This window comes from Myodes glareolus, chromosome 9, assembly GCF_982192425.1.
Source record: "Myodes glareolus chromosome 9, mMyoGla1.1, whole genome shotgun sequence".
NCBI lineage: Eukaryota > Metazoa > Chordata > Mammalia > Rodentia > Cricetidae > Myodes > Myodes glareolus.
This window is the reverse complement of record NC_142034.1, coordinates 51,353,275-51,371,232: the sequence shown is the minus strand read 5'-3', so window position 1 is coordinate 51,371,232 and position 17,958 is coordinate 51,353,275. Positions and strand designations below refer to the sequence as shown.

The 17,958-nt window shown below is 51.8% G+C and overlaps 2 protein-coding genes across 3 annotated transcripts; both read left to right on the top strand.

Moving 5' to 3' along the window:
• Window positions 1-253: 253 nt before the first annotated feature.
• Ggt6 (gamma-glutamyltransferase 6) lies at window positions 254-4,102 on the top strand. Its single transcript, XM_087910345.1, has 5 exons — window positions 254-339; window positions 624-806; window positions 1,523-1,725; window positions 1,808-1,921; window positions 2,163-4,102. Exons 2-5 carry the CDS (start codon window positions 670-672, stop codon window positions 3,200-3,202), a joined length of 1,494 nt encoding a protein of 497 aa, XP_087766471.1. The 5' UTR covers window positions 254-339; window positions 624-669; the 3' UTR covers window positions 3,203-4,102.
• A 1,267-nt stretch (window positions 4,103-5,369) lies between these two features.
• On the top strand, window positions 5,370-17,939 carry Mybbp1a (MYB binding protein 1a). 2 transcript variants are annotated; one of them, XM_087910343.1, is made up of 26 exons: window positions 5,370-5,883; window positions 5,989-6,084; window positions 6,642-6,725; window positions 6,816-6,890; window positions 6,986-7,093; window positions 7,961-8,136; window positions 8,229-8,396; window positions 8,491-8,608; window positions 9,239-9,534; window positions 9,745-9,855; window positions 10,281-10,406; window positions 10,571-10,738; window positions 10,823-10,922; window positions 12,394-12,490; window positions 12,572-12,723; window positions 12,926-13,012; window positions 13,106-13,264; window positions 13,348-13,521; window positions 13,614-13,774; window positions 14,252-14,495; window positions 15,287-15,430; window positions 15,516-15,584; window positions 15,997-16,110; window positions 16,317-16,418; window positions 17,004-17,152; window positions 17,255-17,939. In XM_087910343.1, the coding sequence occupies exons 1-26, from the start codon at window positions 5,692-5,694 to the stop codon at window positions 17,844-17,846; spliced, it is 4,062 nt and encodes a 1,353-aa protein (XP_087766469.1). In that variant the 5' UTR covers window positions 5,370-5,691; the 3' UTR covers window positions 17,847-17,939. The 2 variants fall into 2 exon arrangements, with proteins under 2 accessions (XP_087766469.1, XP_087766470.1); XM_087910344.1 differs by having other exon boundaries at window positions 5,372-5,883; window positions 15,299-15,430.
• Window positions 17,940-17,958: the final 19 nt, after the last annotated feature.

Genomic DNA, 17,958 nt, shown 5'->3' with positions numbered 1-17,958 from the left:
GTGGGTATTTGAGCAGTTTCCAATGTGGGACTGTTGTGAACAGCACTGCTTGGCCCTGGAACACATCCTTGGTGTGAATGGGGAGAAGGAATTGGAACCACGTTTTCCAGACTGTTTCCCCACAGATGTCTCTGATGCCACCTGCTGGACAGGAGCCATATGACATATCAGGGTGGCCTTCAAAAGAGTCATCTGGAGATCTCACAGTGTAAGACTGGACCCTGACCCTACCTGGAAGCCACACCTCTGGCAATATAACCTGGTTGGTGTTGCTAAGCCACCACCCAAGCCACCCTTGAATCCTGGTTCTAATCATGTACACAGTTCCTAGAGATCTAGGTAAGTTAGAAATCTCAAAGGTTAAGTGGGGACTCTCCCCACTAGACTCCATGGTCTATGGCTATAGTGTTGGGCTCATCCTAGACTTGGATAAACTGTGACCCCTGTGTGGCAGTTGCTTGGGGAACTCCTAAAGAGGAGAACCTCAAGTCCTAATGAAGCAGCCTCGTTGCAGCTTCCCCGGCCCAACCCCGCCCTGCCCAGACCTGTTCTCCATTTCACCACCTCCCTTCCCCAAGGCCACCCAGCAGCAACCATAGCCTGCTTGCCTCCCTACCTGGCAGTCTCAACTGCCAGGGTTCTCGGCAGGGACCTGGAGCAGCACAGGCCATGGAGGACACCACAGGGCCTGTGCTCTACCACAAGCTACAACTCTGGGAGCCTGGCATGGAGTCGGAGGAGGAGGAAGAGGAAGAAATAGCAGAGCCACTGGTCCTCTCCCTAAGGAGATCCCAAAATACCCCCCGGTGAGTCATCAAGGGGCCTGGGAACCCCATAACTCAGGCTGGAAGGCTGGCAAGGTCCTCTCTTTGGAGCCCCTAAGCTGGGTCAGGCAACCCCACATTGGCTGAGCTCCAGGGACTTTCTAGATGAGGGGGGGGGGGAGGGGACGCTAGGCGGCAGATCCAACTTGGGATTGAGCCAGTCAATCAAAGGTCTATGTATCTGAAGGGACACTTGTATCAATCCAGTCCCTGTCCTGTTTCAGCTTTGCCAGCCTCACCCTACCCCCATGCCACAGCACCTGCTAGGCAGGTTGGGACCTGGCTGCACCTGGCTGAGCCCTGCTGCTCAGCCTCCTCTCTCCTGTGTGCCAAGCCCCTTCCAGGCCTCCCTCTGACTGACTGGCCTCTGCCTCCACCAGCTCTTCTGTAGACACTCCCTTGAAGCCAGCCTCAGTTTCTCCAACTTTTTCCTACCTCTATGTCTTTGCCAATGCAGTGCCTCGGACCTGGAATCAATCTCTCTCTCTCTCTCTCTCTCTCTCTCTCTCTCTCTCTCTCGGACCTGGAATCAATCTCTCTCTCTCTCTCTCTCTCTCTCTCTCTCTCTCTCTCTCTCTCTCCTTAGCCAGTTTATACTCTTGCAAAATCAAACCTTTTGGGAAAACATTCCTTGGGTCCTGTCAGGGTTCTTGGGTGCCCTCCACTCCATCCCTGGCTCAGGACTCCCCTTTCTACAGGAACAAGGTCAGAGGGCTGCCAGGAGCCTGGGCTCGCCTGCTGGCAAGTCTGCTGCTGCTAGCTGTTAGCAGCTCCCTGGCTCTGAGGCAGCTGCACAGTAGGGACAGACCAAAAGAAAACTTGGGCTCTGTGGCCCCTCAAGCCAGCAGGCACTCCCATCACCCTGGGGTGTACCACCATGGAGCCATTATCAGCCCTGCAGGTCAGTGCTGGGGAAGGGGCTGGGCGGGGGGTCAATGGTCCAGGCTATCTCCCCATCACCCATAGACCTTTCCTTACTGCAGCCACATGTTCTCAGCTGGGCCAAGAGCTGCTTGTCGCTGGGGGGAATGTCGTGGATGCTGGAGTTGGAGCAGCTTTGTGTCTGGCGGTGGTACATCCTCATGCAACGGGGCTAGGTCAGTGTGATCGGTGGGCACGGGACAGAGACTCCAACCTGGGATCTAGTCAGTGGCCATTACCTCAAGACTAGCTAGTGAGAAGGACACAGGATCTGAGCACCAACCCTAGTCTTGGGTGACCTTTGACCCCCAACTTGGTCAGTTACTCCAGTTTCTCCACCTGGGACTGCCAGAGGATCCTGACCCCAGCCCTGGTCAGTGCCTCTGACCCCTGTTTGGTCTCTTTGTCTCCCAACAGGTGGCATGTTCTGGGGCCTCTTCTACAACAGCTCCTCAGGAAACTCAACTGCCCTGACAGCAGGCTCAGTGGAAACCCTGGCCCCTGGTCTGGGGCTGCCCACAGCTCTGCCTGCCCTTCATTTGCTTCACACACACTTCGGCCGCCTGCCCTGGCCACAGCTGTTGGTCAAGCCTGCCATGCTGGCTCAAGAGGGCTTTGAGGTAGATGCACCCCTGGCAGGTGCACTAGCAGCCCAGGGCACCAAGGGACTCTGTCCACTCTTTTGCCATACCAACGGGGCTCCACTGAGTCTTGGGGCTCGCGCTACCAACCCCAAACTGGCAGCTGTGTTGCACCAGGCAGCCATGGCTTCTAGCCCCAACCTTGCTGGGGATGCCTTGCTGAGTCTGCTGGTCAAAGACCTGGGGCTAGGGGAGCCTCCTGCTCAGCCCATGCCCTCCTTAGAGCCCGCACTGCAGCTTTCCGTGCCACAGGGTGACCTCTTCACTACTCCTGCTCCCTCAGCTGGCCCAGAACTTCTGGAACTGCTGAAGTCTGCCCTTCACTCCAGGACACCCAGCCCTACTTCCTGTCTGTCTCTCCTGCAAACTGCCATGACCTCAGGGAATAGCGCCGTGGCCACTGTGGACAGCAGCGGTTCTATGCTCCTTCTAACTTCCTCAATCAACAGCTCCTTTGGTTCTGGACACCTGTCCCCAAGGACTGGGGTTCTGTTCAGCAACCTGGTAGCCAGATCGGCACCTAGTGCCTGGGCCTGCCCACTCATTCTCCATGGCAGTCTGGATGACACAGAATCCGATATGTTGGGGCTAGTGGCTTCAGGGATGCCCAGAGGGACCAAGGCCATCACTTGCACCTTGCTCAATCATCTGGCAGCACCCCAAATCCAACAGCAAACCCAGCATCAAGCTCAACAAAGACCCACAGAAAGCACTGGAGTTTGTGGCCAAGGGAACCTACTCCAAGTGGCAGTCCATGCAGAACATGCCCATGTCTCCAGTGTCCCCAGTGGCTGCTGCCCCTTCCAGGGGTATTAACAGAGGGACGGAGTCTGGAAAGGGCAAAGCTATCTGGAACCTGAGGGCCAGAGGCCTGGCAGCAATGAGTGCAGACAGAGAATGTATCTGTGATGTGTTCACTGCTCCGTCAGCCCGCCGTTCATCCTGTTCTGTCACCTGGCTCTAGCTCCGTCATCCAGCGTGTTTCCTGGTACCCACACTGATGGAATTGCTGGGTTTTCTATCAGATCAGGACCTAGAGGATGATGAAAAGGAGACTGAGTGTAACTCAGCTTCAGGAAAGTCGGTGGAAGGTAGAGAGCCTAGTCTTTGAGCAGTATGGGCAGCGCCTTCAGGAAAGTCAGTGAAAGGTAGAGAGCCTAGTCTTTGAGCAGTATGGGCAGCGCCGTCTTCCACTGGATCATGCCCTGCTGATCTTTATCAATTGCAATGGAAGCTAATAAAGTCCAAATCTCCCAGGGGTCAAGTGCCATCCCTCCTTTTTGGTTAACTTTTTCATTATCCCTTGAGATCTCTGGTGCCAAGGCATCCGCCATGTGCAACGCAGATGATGAACACCAGACACGGGTGGAGCCTGGACTGGTGTCTTCCCCCTGCTCCACCCACCTTCTGCTTCCTGAGGCTCCATCTGTGCAGGGTAAATCTCTTAGTTTCACAGGTAGGACAGATGGCAGAGTAGAGAAGGGTTGGGGAAGTGAATAGGGGACACCGCTGGTAACAAAGGCCTGGAACTGGGTTGCCCATGAGTTTCCCTTTAGGGTTACAATCTCCAGGTTACAACCCCCTAGAAATAGTTCCTCAGGCCAAGGGCAAGGACATCCAGTAGCACTTCCCCTACCTGACAAAGTAAAAGACAATTCTGGTTTAATGTTTTGAGGGTTTTAATTTTTTTAATTAAAAAAATATGTTTTTACTTTATGTGAGTATTTTGACTACATATGTGTATGTGAACCACACGCATCTTGTATTTGAGGAGGCCAGAAGAGGGCTCTGGATCCCCAGAACTGGGATTATAGCTGTCAGCTGCTACATGGGTGCTCGGAATGAACTTAGGTCCTTGGCAAGAGTAGTAAGTGCTCTTAAGCAATCAGCCATCTCCCCAGCCCTTATAATTTTATTATTTATTTATGTATTTATGTATGTATGTATTTATTTATTTTCGAGACAGGGCTTTTCTGTAGTTTTGGAACTAGTTCTGGAACTAGCCTTGAACTCACAGAGATCCTCCTGCCTCTGCTGGAATTAAAGGCGTGTGCCACCACCGCCCGCCTATAATTTGTTTTGTAAGGCAGAGTCTCACTATGTAATCCAGTCTGACCCAGGCACATGGCCCACCAACACACTCAGCTGTTTTGTTTTGTTGTGCTGGAGAGCAAATTTAGAGCCTTGGCATCCTTGGCGCATGCTCTGCTACCACAGCACAGCCCCAGTCCCAAACCAATACAACTCTGGATTACTCCATCTCCACCTCAGTCTCAAACAAACACCCCTAGGCTCAACGATTCCACCATCTACTCAATTATTTTAGCTTTTAGCCTGGTGTCCTCGCTAGCTAATTCTTTCCTTTGACTCAGTTCAGCACCCAACCTGCCCAGCTCCAGATTAGCCCAGGTCTGATCCTAGTCCAGTTTACTGTCTCTGTACTTAGAGTCAAAGGCTATGCCCACTCAGCCAACAGCAATCTTTTGTAAATGTAAATCCGATGTAAATCCTTCCCTGCAGACTCAGAAGAAAGTCTGAACTCTTGACCCTGGCCTGGGGTCCTAAACAACGTTGCTCTTCCTGTATCCTCTGTGGCCTTCCCCTTATCTTTGAAGATGGGCCTTTGTAGAAGCAATGTCCTTGATTAGTTTTTTTTTTTTGTCCCTCTTTCACTTTTGCCCAGAGGAACAGTTGAGTCCATCTTGTCCCTCAGCTGTCTGCCCATATGTCACAGATTTGTTAGTCTCAACCAGTGACTACACTCTTAAACAGTATCTTAGGATCTATTGAATTTTAATTTTCAAGGCTTTTAACAGGTGATGTTTTTGATATATTTTAACATTTAAAGGGTTCTGCTAACTACAGTCCTTATTTTCATCACAATTATCATTTTAAATGGATTTTGCTACTTGTTCTTCAACTAGAAAGTCCTCGGAAGCCGTGGCTTTGTTCCAGAGCACACAGTAGGCGGGGAATAGCTGACGCACGGGTATCGGAATGGCTCGCGAGTTGATGGAAGTCTGGAAGGAGACCGTACCGCTGCTTTTCAGTGGACTTGTGCAGCGGGCCGTCCGAAACGCTGTCAGTGTAAAGAAAGGGATCAAAGCAGCAGTCACCCCACACGCGTGAGTGAGCACCAGACGCTGCTCCAACCAAGACCAGACCGGAAAAGCACTACGTCCCGCCCCACCACTCCCAACCACTCCGGACCTCCAGGCCCCGCCCCCAGCCGGCCGTCCCACTGCGCACGCGCCGGGGCCTGACCTGGAAGAGACCGTCTTCCGAGCCCACGTGTTTCGTGCAGCATGGCGGAGGTGAAGAGTCCCACGAAAGCTGAGCCTGCGTCTCCCGCAGAATCGGCGCAAGATGACCGCCGCGACCTACTGGAGCACAGCCGCGAGTTCTTGGACTTCTTCTGGGACATCGCGAAGCCGGAGCAGGAAACGCGGCTCCAGGCCACCGAGAAGTTGCTGGAGTACTTGCGCACAAGGCCGAGTGTATGATGGCGGGACCCGCACACGCAGTCGCGGCTCTAGATGCAAGGGGGCAGGGGCGGGCTCCCAGGTCACTGTTGAACACGAGGGATACTTTTGGTTCCGCAGGGTTCGGAGATGAAGTACGCCCTGAAGCGCCTGATCACTGGACTTGGAATGGGCCGAGAAGCCGCTCGGCCTTGCTATAGCCTGGCTCTGGCACAGGTGAGGCGGCGCGCTGGCAAGGGCGCAACCACGCTGGTCAAAAGATGGGATGTAAGAATAGGGGGCACCGCAGCCGCTGGGTAAGGGGAAATCCGAGAAGATTCCGCAAATTTCTTTCTGATACATGTTTAGTAGGCATATTAGCTACAGTTATTGGAAGTAGTGAACTTTGAAGTTGACTTATGCAAGGCTGGGGACCCCTCTCTAGGTTAGGAACTTAACTAATGGTCCGCCGCTCAAAAATGCGTGCAACAAAGAGTAACAGTGAACACTATCCTGTAGGGTTAACCTCAAGGCATCTCGGCTTAGGATGTGTGGCTGAGATGAGTTTTTCAGGAGATATAGATGAGCAATCGAAGCCTTCAGAAACCCTGGTAGAGATGGGGCTCAGTGCAAGATTTAGTTCCATGAAAGCAGTAGGTTATCCCGTAGCACTTGTGAGAGATGAGAGAAGTGACCAAGGTTATGTAGAGGGAAAGCTGAGGAAGGGGAGTTGACTTGGTCTAGTGTGGCTTCCCTGGGTCACTCCTCTAAGCTCCTTTTGGTTTTGCTGGCAGCTGTTGCAGTCTTTTGAAGACATTCCCTTATGCAGCATCCTGACTCAGATACAAGAAAAATACAATCTGCAAACAGCAAACAAGGTGAGTGGTCCCAGACATACCAGCCCCCGTCTGAACAGGCATGGGTGGGGTCATGGACCCTCTTCACCCGTGTTTGGTATCTTTCTCCAGGCGATGCTGAGACCTGCTCTCTTTGCACACCTATTTGGAGTGCTAGCTCTCTTTCAGTCAGGCCGCCTGGTGAAGGTAAGGGTGTTGGGTACAGGAGGCAAGGGTTAGGGTTGGTGGGGAACTGACAATAGTGTGTGCCCTGTTTGTACTATGTTTTCTGTGGGTACTAGGACCAAGAGGCCCTGATGAAGTCAGTGAAATTGCTGAATAGCCTCTGCCATCACAACAACCACTTACAAGGCCAGCCACTGAAGGTCCTGGTGGACATCCTCTCCAAGGTATGGGATCACAGGTTGTGTTATTTGGTTCTGGGAACATTGAGAAGATTTCGATTAGCACACGAGACCATCAAGACAGATAGTTTAACCATGCAGCTGGTGTAAAGAGCTGTGAAGATAGTTTTGGATTTTTTTTTTTGGTCAGCAAATATCTTAAAGTTTTTTTATTCTGTGTATACTGTTTTCTGTTTTGCCTGCATGTATGCCTGCAGCCCAGAAGAGGGCACCAGATCTCATTACAGATGGTTGTGAGCCACCATGTGGTTGCTGAGAATTGAACTCAGGACCTTTGGAAGACTAGACAGTGCTCATAACTGCTGAACCATCTCTCTAGCCCCATGTCACCAAATATCTTAAATTTTGCCTGTCTTTCGGGTTCACAGCATGTCTCCATTCAGTTAGGCACTTCAAATGCTCCGTAACTCTGGTTTCTGAGATCTGGAACAGTGTTTGTCAGCGCCTGAATATGTAGAAGGCAGTCTGAATACATTTGCCATAGTTACTCTGTCTACTTGAGAGACCGAGGCAGGTTCACATTTAGAATCATTTGCCACTAGCTCATTCCTGGTTGGGACTTTCTGCACAAACAGAGAACCAGAATTTAAGTTGCAGCCCCTCATATAGGGCTCTGTGTATAAGAATCAGGCTGGTTCTCTAAAACACAAAAAGAATAATTTTAAATGTAGCCCCAGGCCAGTTAGCCATCTAGGATGCTGGGGATGGGTAGCCAGCACTTTCTTACAGGTCTGACAATTAACAAGTTGGCTGACTGAAGCCGTATCAAAAGCCCATGGGGTAGAGCAAAACCCGGAAGGAGAAACGAAGGTGCTAGGAGAGCCGCCCTCTCCACCCATGCTCTCATTCCAGGTCCCAGAGTCCATGTTCGAGGAGATCCTGCCAAAGGTCCTCAAGGATGACTTGAAAGTGATCCTCGGGTCCCCTAAGTACCTGGAGCTCTTCCTCTTGGCTCAGCAGAGGGTGCCAGCGAAGCTTGAGTCACTGGTGGGCTCAGTTGACCTGTTCTCAGAAGAGACTATCCCCAGGTTTGAAGAGAGAGTGGGTGGGCTCTCCTTGGGGGGTGTCCTGAACCTCAGACCTCTAGGCAGTGTTGCTGAGTCCCATCTGCACTCTGTAGCCTAGTGAGCGTGCTGAAGACGGCAGCCAAGTCTGTAAGGAAGGAGCAAAAGCTGCCCGATGTGACTCTGAGCCTCCTCCGCCTGTCACTTAAGGAGAACAAATTCACACTGTTTTGGAAAGAGGTTGTGGAGCAGGGGCTGCTGAAGAAGCTAAGCTGGTCAACCAGGTATGTGCGAGGCACTAACCTCTGGGTGGGATGTGTTCTGAAGCCCACACAAAGTACAGGGTCTCTGACCAGGCTCTGCCCCACCCCTTCTTAGCTACATGTGTTTCCGCCTGATGGGTGCCTCCCTGCCACTGCTGTCAGAAGAGCAGCTGCAGCTCGTGATGCGGGGAGACTTGATCCGCCATTTTGGGGAGCACACGGTGATTTCTAAGGTAGGTGTCATCCCTTTAGGTTCACTGCCCAGAAGGGCCAGATGGTGGGCTCTTCCTCTGAAGATGTGTGACAGGACTGGGGACTATAGAAGAATTTGGCCAGTGTCCTGAGGCCCACTCACTAGCAGGCCCAACCAGCCATCTATCTGGAATGCTCTGCTAGGGTCATTGATGAGAACAGTTATTCCCAGTGACTTGTTCTGTATTTTTATGCCTGCCGTCCATAAGACAGTAATAGCAGGGGCCCAGTATAAAGGGTTGTTGTAAGAAGAGAAGTAACCTGGTGTGTGGCACATGGCAGTCACATGAAAATCAGTGGGTTTTGAATCACATTGACACAACTAGATACTGACCTGTCAGGATTTGTGCCCTGCTTCCCCTCATGCCGCATCGAACTAGGAAAGCATCTTGTCCTCAGTCTTAGAGCCAGATTGGGGACCTTCTTGAGCTGGGATTGTAGGAATTTGAGGGGTCAAAGATTAGAGAGACCTTGGTGGGGCTGTGGCAACGTTAGCCCTACTGTGAACTGAGCATCCTAGCCCAGGATTTAACCTAGAAAGGGAGAGGGAGCAAGGTGGAAATGTTGGCCCCTTCACATTGGTAACCCGACCTCATGCTCATCTCTTGCAGCCCCAAAACCTTCTCAGGTTCATGCCAGAGATAACTAAGTATGTGAGTATCTTCCTAGAGGGGTGCCAGGATGACCCCAAGCGACAGTTTGCCATGGTGGTGGCCTTCACATCCATCACCAACCAAGGTCTCCCTGTCATGCCTACCTTCTGGAATGTTACACGGTTATTAAGTAGTGAAGCCCTGCAAAACTATGTGGCCTGGTTGCGGGACATGTTCCTCCAGCCTGACCTGGACTCCTTGGTTGACTTCAGCACTACCAACCAGAAGAGAGCACAGGATGCCTCAATCAATGTGTGAGTAGCGGGTGTCAGGAACATTGAGAATTGAGAACCCAAACCCCTGAGTGGGGAGGAAGGAAAGTTAGCTCTTGAAGGTGGCCTGGGAGTTTCCTGATTGGTATTTGGAGGTCAGGGCAGAGTATGGGTGGTCCTGCCACAGTGGAGCAAAGAAGCACCCTATTTTTGTTGTCATGTTTGACTTATGTGACCTGCTCATGCTCCCAGACCAGAGCGATCTGTGTTACGGCTCCGGAAGTGGATCACCCACCGCCTGGTCAGCCTTGTGGACCATCTGCACCTGGAGAAGGATGATGCCGTGGTCGATCAAATAGCCAGGTATGTAAGGAGCTAGCCCCCTGTGGGTGGCATGGCTGTGGAACTAGGCTCTTTGCCTGGTCCTTGTTTGGGGGCACCCCTGGAGCCAGAAGCCTTCAGGTTAAGTTGTTAATAGGGAGTGGGCCCAAAGGAATCACCAGGGTACTTTAGCCTGTCATGGAAAGAGACCCAGAAAGTGTAAAACTGTGGGACCCCAAAGGTTCAGGCTTTACCTGTGGATTTACAGGCAGTCTTTGCCCATCGGATCTGCAAGTCTTCTGCTCCACACTAGCAAGCATCCACTGGCTCCAGGGGAGCAGCTCTTATTCTGCTGCTCCAGCTCGGGTCACCCACTTGTATTCAGAGGGTCACACCAGAGAAGTGACCCTTACATGGTGCAACTGAAGGGAGTCTAGCCATGCCAATCAATGCTGGTGTGCTCCTAGGTTTTGCTTGTTCCACGCCTTCTTTAAGACAAAAAAGGCCACCCCCCAGATCCCAGAGACAAAGCAACACTTCTCCTTTCCCTTGGACAACCGGAACCGAAGTGTCATCATTAGTTCCTTCTTCAGGTAAGCCTGTGCCACTCAGGAGATGGAGACACTTGTTCTTCTCTGAGCTGTGAGCAAGTTTAGAGAACCTGGAGGGTCCAGGGCCTGGAGACTGAGCCCCATATTAGGCAGGGAGGCTGGGTATGTTAGTACAGTCTTGTGAACCTTTCTTTTTCCTTTCCCAGCCTGCTACAGACCCTCAGTATGAAGTTTAGGCAGTCTCCAGACTCGAATGAAAGCAGGAAGCCCTGGACTTACCGCCTGGTGCAGTTTGCAGACATGCTGTTGAACCACAGCCGCAATGTGACCCTGGTGACACCCTTCACAGCACAGCAGCGCCAGGCCTGGGACCAGTAAGGGCCTGGGATTTCTGGGGGTGGAGGAAGGTACCCCGTCCATCAGTGGTGCCTGTAAATGTGCCCTTGTCCTCTCCCCAGGATGATGAGTACTTTGAAGGAACTTGAGGCCAAATCTTCAGAAACCAGGTCCATTGCCTTCCAGCACTTGCTGCTTCTGGTGGGCCTCCACCTCTTCAAGGTATTGTGGTCTGCAGAGAAGGGGCATGGGGCCACTCCTACTGAGAGGCTTTGAAGGCGATGGAGATGGAGGGTGAAGGTGGATTCCCTTACATAACCCAGTCCTACATGAAAGTTACAGCTCAATGGGAAAAGCCACTCTATCCACATGGGCCCTAGCCAGCATCCTAGCATTCCATGTAGGACTTCTATGCATTTGCCAGGTGCCGGAAGCAGCGTAGCCTGCTTTGAGCCATACCTTCAGTGGCTGAGATTTTAGAGTCCGTAGATATGATTAATTTACTCATTGGAAGTGATTGATATAAAAGAAAGTGCTGCCCCCTGCAGGAGGGAGGCCAATCTAACACACAGAACACTTGTCATTTAATAGTCATTTAGAAACAGGTTCGAGGCTTCTGTGTATAACTCTGAGGTCTTCCCCTCACCCCAAAGCAAGGGACAATCATGCCTGAGGCTGGTAATGTCCCCAGCAAAGGCTCTGTGGCCTGCCACAGTTTTCCAATGTATCATATTCTGCAGTCCTGGGCCCTCTAGGATTCCCCCCCCCCCCATTTTTCTTATAAGAAGCTTTGGTTATTTTAACATTTTTAAATTTGTTTTGTGTGGAGTTCTGTGCCATAGCGCACATGTAGAGATCAGAGGACAACTTGGGGGTTTGGTTCTCTCCTGTCATGAGGGTCATCAGGTTTGGAAACAGGTGCTGTTGTCCTCTCGGGTTATCTCACCAGGCCCCTGATGCTCTTTTATCAAGACTGCTTCAGGTCTTGTTAGCAGCAAGCCTGTGGTTTCCAGACCCCTGTATCTCTGAATTTGACTGGCAGAAGAAATTACAGTTTGGGTTTATCAAACCCAGGGAGAAAAGGCACAGCCCGGAGGGCAGGCACCTATCATTTCTCAAAGCCAAGGAGATAGAGACCACTGGCTAAGGCATGGACTCCTTCCTCTTTCCCCATAGCACTATCAGGCAAAAGACTGCTTTCTGGGTATACAGGTTATTCCCAGCAAGATGCATTTATATCTAATTAGAATCATAGCCAAGCAGTGGTGGTGCACGCCTTTAATCCCAGCATTCAGGAGGCAGAGGCAGGTGGATCTCAGTGAGTTTGAGGACAGCCTGGTCTACAGAGCTAGTTCTAGGGCTGTTACACAGAAACCCTGTCTCACAAGACAAAAAGCCCAATGGTTTTCAAGTGTATATCTAAACCCACAAGTGCAAGGACAGCCTAGCAGTGTGAGATTGGCATACTCTGGTCTTGTGGCTCGGGGTGTGTCTGTCAGCCTTGACTGTGAGTATTGATGGGAAACTTGGGCTCTGTGATTTCTGACTGTACAAGGTGTGAAAAGGTTCTTGGGTAGCTCTTAGGTGCCCAGTCTGAATGGTAAGAGTGATTGGCCAAAAAAGGCTGGTGTCCTGCTTACTTAAGGACTCTGGTTCCAGTTCCTTTCTGACTTCTGCCTTATCCTGCCCACAGTCCCCTACAGAGAGTTGTGATGTCCTGGGTGACATTCAGACCTGCATCAAGAAAAGTATGGAACAGAATCCCCGTCGATCACGCTCTAGGGCCAAAGGTACATCATTACTCCTGGGGCAGGCTGGGCAACCAGATTATCTATGTCCTGCTCAGCCTAAATCTGCTTTCCTACTTGTAGCTTCCCAGGAACCAGTATGGGTGGATGTGATGGTGGAGATCTTGCTGTCTCTGCTGGCTCAACCCAGCAACTTGATGCGTCAGGTGGTCCGGAATGTATTTGCCCATATCTGTCCCCACCTTACACCACGTGGTCTGCAGCTAATCCTGGCTGTGAGTTGGGGCCTTTGGAGAAATAAAATTGTAAAATGGGTCCACTGAGATATAGTGGGAATGTATGACATCTTCCCATCTTCTGTTTTCCTCCTGGGGTGGTGGGGGCCTTTGGTCAAGATAGAAGAGGCTACAGGAGTCACCTGAGGAAAGTACGCAGTTGGGGCAGCAAATGCAATTGTATTCTGGGACTTCCCCTCAGGTGCTCATCCCTGAGACAAATGAGGATGAGGATGACAACGTGGTGGTCACCGATGATACCAATGAGAAGCAGCTGGAACACGGACAGGTACTTATCAGTGAGGTACAAGGCAGGGTGACTGACTGGGGATAAGTCACATGGTATCACTGAGAAGGTGTGACTTACCTGCCTCACCCATAGGATGAAGACTCAGATAGTGAGGATGATAAAGATAATAAAAACTCAGATAGTGACGACAGCGATGGTGGAGCAGAGAGTGAAGAGGAAGACCGTGATAAGGATGTGCAGCCAGGCTTTCGCCAGCGGCTAATGGAAGTGTTGCAAGCTGGGAATGCATTGGTGAGCAGAAGCCAGGGGAGAAGGGGTTTGTCTATCTATCTAAGGCCAGGTACCTGTGCTTAGGCTGTGCTTCTGTACCTCAGGGTGGAGTAGACAGTGAGGATGAAGAGGAGGAGCTTGGGGATGAGGCTATGATGGCCCTGGACCAGAACCTGTCCAGCCTATTTGCAGAGCAGAAGTTGCATATTGAGGCCAGGCGAGAGGAAAAGAACAAGCTGCAGAAGGAGAAGACGCTCCGACGGGACTTCCAAATCCGGGTGAGTGTGTGCAAGTGACTGCCAGATACCCTGAGCTGCTCCTGCCTCCCCTGTGCTCCTGCATGGGCTCATTCCCAGTCCTCTGGCCACAGGTACTAGACCTGATCGAAGTGCTGGTGACCAAGCAGCCTGAGCACCCCCTGGTCCTGGAACTACTTGAGCCACTGCTGAGCGTAATCCAGCACAACATGCGCAGCAAAGGCTCCAGCAAGCAGGAGCAGGACCTCCTGCACAAGACCGCCCGCATCTTCATGTAAGTGCACATGCCCTGGGTAACACATCACCCTAATTGACTTTTCTTCCATTTCCTTCATGCTCCCTATGCCTAGAGCAGGGGTCCTGAAGCTCTGGTCCTGTCCCAGCCGTCACTGTTAAAATACTCTGGAATTCTGACAGGAGGGTTAGGACTGTCTCACACAGCACTATGCTAGTCCAGATCATGCTATGTGTTCAGGCACTGTTTTGTCCTTGTGCCGCCACCCACCCCCCGCCCCCTCCCCGCTCTGTCTCTATCCCTAAGCACATACTGGTTTTGGGCTTGATTTACAGAGTCTGAGGCCACTGTCCTACAAAACAGGTACAGACAAGAGGTGTTCGGCCCCTGGGTCAAGTCCCTATCCGTCTCTAAAAGTCAGTATTCTAACCTATGCAGTGGTACTTAGGGCTCTTCTTGCTGTGCATGGCAGAGCAAGGTCAAGGGCATCTTTTGACCACTTTGCCCCACCCACAGGCACCATCTATGCCGTGCCCGCCACTACTGCCGCGATGTGGGGCCCTGTGCAGAGGCTCTGCATGCCCAGGTGGAGCGCCTTGTGCAGCGTGCTGGCAGTCAGACTGACACCTCTGTCGCCCTTTACTGCTTTAATGCCTCTCTGTATCTACTGCGAGTCCTCAGGGGCAACACTGCTAAGAAGCACCAGGATGGACAGACGCTACAGGGAGCCGACACCAAGTCTGAACCCAAGGACCCAGAGGTGAGCCAGGAGCCAGTCGGGGCAGTTTCCAGAAAACTTAAATCAACTCTTAGCCAGGACTGTTCAACTCTTAGCCAGGACTTGTCCTCAGCCTTCTATGCCTTGCTCTGTGACATGAGGGGGCCTGCTTGTTGGGGTATCTGTCCCGTCTGGTACCCCACAGCCGGCAACCCCCAAAGGAATCACACAGGACTCCATAAGATTATAAACTGATTGGCACATTAGGTCAGGCTACTTATGAGTTCTTACTTATCTTAACCCATTATTCTGAGCTATGTTAGCCATATGGCTTGGTACCTTTTTCAGCTGTCAGCTCACATGTTGCTTGGGCGCCACTCTGTAGTGGTGAGGAGCAGCAGAAAGGCGGGCCGCGTTCCCATCCGGATCCCAGCTAGCTTATGCGCCACTCTGTAGCAAAAGGAGCGGCGGGCTGCTTCCCACCACTCGCCTGGCTAGCTTTACCCGAAATAATTACATGGAAACTGTATTCTTTTAAACACTGCCTGGCCCATTATCCGTAGCCTCTTATTGGCTAACTCTTACATATTGATCTAACCTATTTCTAATAATCTGTGTAGCACCACGAGGTGGTGGCTTACCAGGAGGATTCTAACCTGCGGCTGTCTCGGAGAGGAGAGTCATGGCGACTGCCTCACTTCCCTTCTTCCCAGCATTCTGTTCTGTCTACTCCATCCACCTATGTTCTGACTTATCAGGCCAAGCAGTTAGCCAATGAAAGCAACAGAAATACATAAGACTCTCCTACATCATTGCTCCCTGTCTCACCCCAGCTCTCTCACCAGGCTCAGGCTACCAATTGCTTGGACTTGAACTTTGTGACCCGGGTATACTCGGCAGCACTGGAATCTCTTCTGACCAAGCGTAACAGCCCCCTCACTGTCCCGATGTTCCTCAGCCTTTTCTCTCGATATCCGGTGAGTGCAGGAACCAGCCCTCCTCTTTGGAACCCTGCCTGTCCCAGAACACAGCTAATGGTCCCTGTCCTTCCCCAATCCCTAGGTGATCTGTAAGAACCTGCTCCCCATCCTGCTCCAGCATGTGGCTGACCCCTTGCGACCCCGCCATCAGGTAAGGATCTGTCTGAATCACCTGTGCAACCTTCTCACTGAGGCTTCACTGACCTTGGCTATTTTTATGCTGCAACATATGGTGGGCACAGAGGAACTTTGGGAGCCTTGCTGTCTGGCCCGAGGCCTCCAGCACTGCTGAGGCCTCATCTTTGGCCTGACCTGTATGAGAAGGCACCCTGTCTGCTTAGATGCCAGGGTTGTCAGGCAGGCTTGAGGGAGACAGCATTAAGTCAGTAAAGGCAAGAGACAGTCCAGCATGACTGGTTGGAGTCATTGCCTCTTCAGATCTCAGCAGCCTTTTACCCATATAAGAAGAGAGGAGCTGATAACTGTACGGCCCAGTACAGGCAGCCTCTGAGCCTTTACCTGGCATGCTGGGGCTCCTGCTGGCTACATTCTCCTTGATGCAGGCCCAGGCGTGCACGCTGCTCCAGAAGACCCTATCTGCCCGGGAGCTAAGAGTATGTTTTGAGGATGCTGAGTGGGAGCAGCTGATTGGCCAGGTCTTGGAAAAGGTCGCCCAGGTAACACAGCTGTGAAGCTCCCACCCATGAATTCACCCCCAGGTTTCTGGAAACCAGATTGCTTGGAACTTGAAGTTCCAGAGTGGGTTATACAAGCTAACTAGTCCCCAGAGACATTTCCTCCCTCTGGGCCACTGCTGTGAGAGGCATGCAGAAAGGCCTTGGGCAGTTCTTAGGAGTGCCTCAGTGTTGACCTTCCTCCTTAGACCCTGCACACACTCGGGGAGGCACAGAGCAAGGGGGAGCACCAGAGGGAGCTGTCCACCTTGGAGCTGCTGAACAGTCTCTTCAGGACAGTCAATCATGAGGTAAGGCAGCTGCCCAAGAGTCAGTGCCCCAGATGGAATGGACATCACACCAAGGCTCTGGCAGTAGTCCTTCCTGGGGGAGAACCTGGCCTTTTCAAAGACTACAGTGCGACTGGTAGAAGTGATTGACTTCAAGAGGTAGAAGGCCACTTCTAGAGCTGGCAGATGGGGGTGAGGCGGTGTCGCCTTGCATCAGAAAACTGAAAAGTAAGACATAGTGATAGTGAGAAGAGCTAGAGTTGATCCCCCAGGTGGGCAGCAGTTTGGAAGGAGGCCAGGTTTCCAGGCAGGGAGGGGTAAGAGTTACTCATGGGCTTATTAGGGGAGAGGCCAGGAGGCCACTGGAAATGGACATCTGGGTTCCCTAGTCTGGAACCATCCTTACAGGGGACTGAGGCTGAAAAAGCAGAGACCTGAGCCCCTGGTTTGGGAAAGGGAAACAATGCTAGGGGCCTTAGTTTTTACACGATAGAGACTAGTAATTTAGAGACAGGAGTGGCTAAGGTTCCAGGAGCAGGTGGAAGACCCAAAAGCTGACAAAAAGCCATGTCACCACTACTACTCCAGCCTGCTTTTCCTCTGCAGAAGCTGTCTGTGGACCTCACCTCTCTCTTGGGTATGCTGCAGAGCAAGCAGCAGAAGCTGCAGGAAAACCTAAAGCAGGGGAACCACTCCTCTGGTTCCAACCGCCTCTACGACCTCTACTGGCAGGCCATGAGGATGCTAGGAGTCCAGTATGTTCTGGGAGAGGGACCCACACCCTGGGAATGGGACTGCCATCAGTACTGCCATCAGTACTGTACTCTCTCACTTTGTGTTTTACTACTTCCTTCCAGGCGTCCCAAGTCAGAAAAGAAGAATGCCAAGGATATTCCTAGCGACTCTCAGAGCCCTATTAGCATGAAGCGGAAGAAAAAGGGATTCTTGCCTGAGACCAAGAAACGAAAGAAACTTAAATCTAAGGACACCACACCAGAAAAGGATGCTGCATCAGGGCAGGATGTAGTGATGGCAGATGCCACACCTGCTGCTGCTGGTAAAGACCAGCCCCCAAGCACAGGCAAGAAGAAAAGGAAGAGAGGGAAGGCCAACACCCCATCCCAGGTGAATGGGACACCTGTCACCAAGAGTCTAGCTCCCAACAACCCCACCCTAAGCCCCAGTACCCCTGCTAAGACCCCAAAACTACAAAAGAAAAAAGAGAAGCTGTCACAGGTGAATGGAGCCACTCCTGTGTCCCCCATAGAGCCTGAAGGCAAAAAACATTACCAGAAGGCTCTTCCCACAAAGGAGGTCTTGAGAAAGACCCCCCAGTCTGCTCTGCCACGAAAAAGGGCAAGGCTGTCTCTGATTAGCAGGAGCCCCAGCCTGTTCCAGAGTGGGGTCAAGAAAAGGAAAGTGGCCCGGAGGAAGGTGCAGACACCTTGAGTCCATGGTGTTGTCTGTTTTCCCCTGTCTTGAGCATCCCAAGAGACTTCTATTTTTCACCAGTATTTTAATAAATATTGCCATGGTATATGACACCAATCTCTGGCTTTGG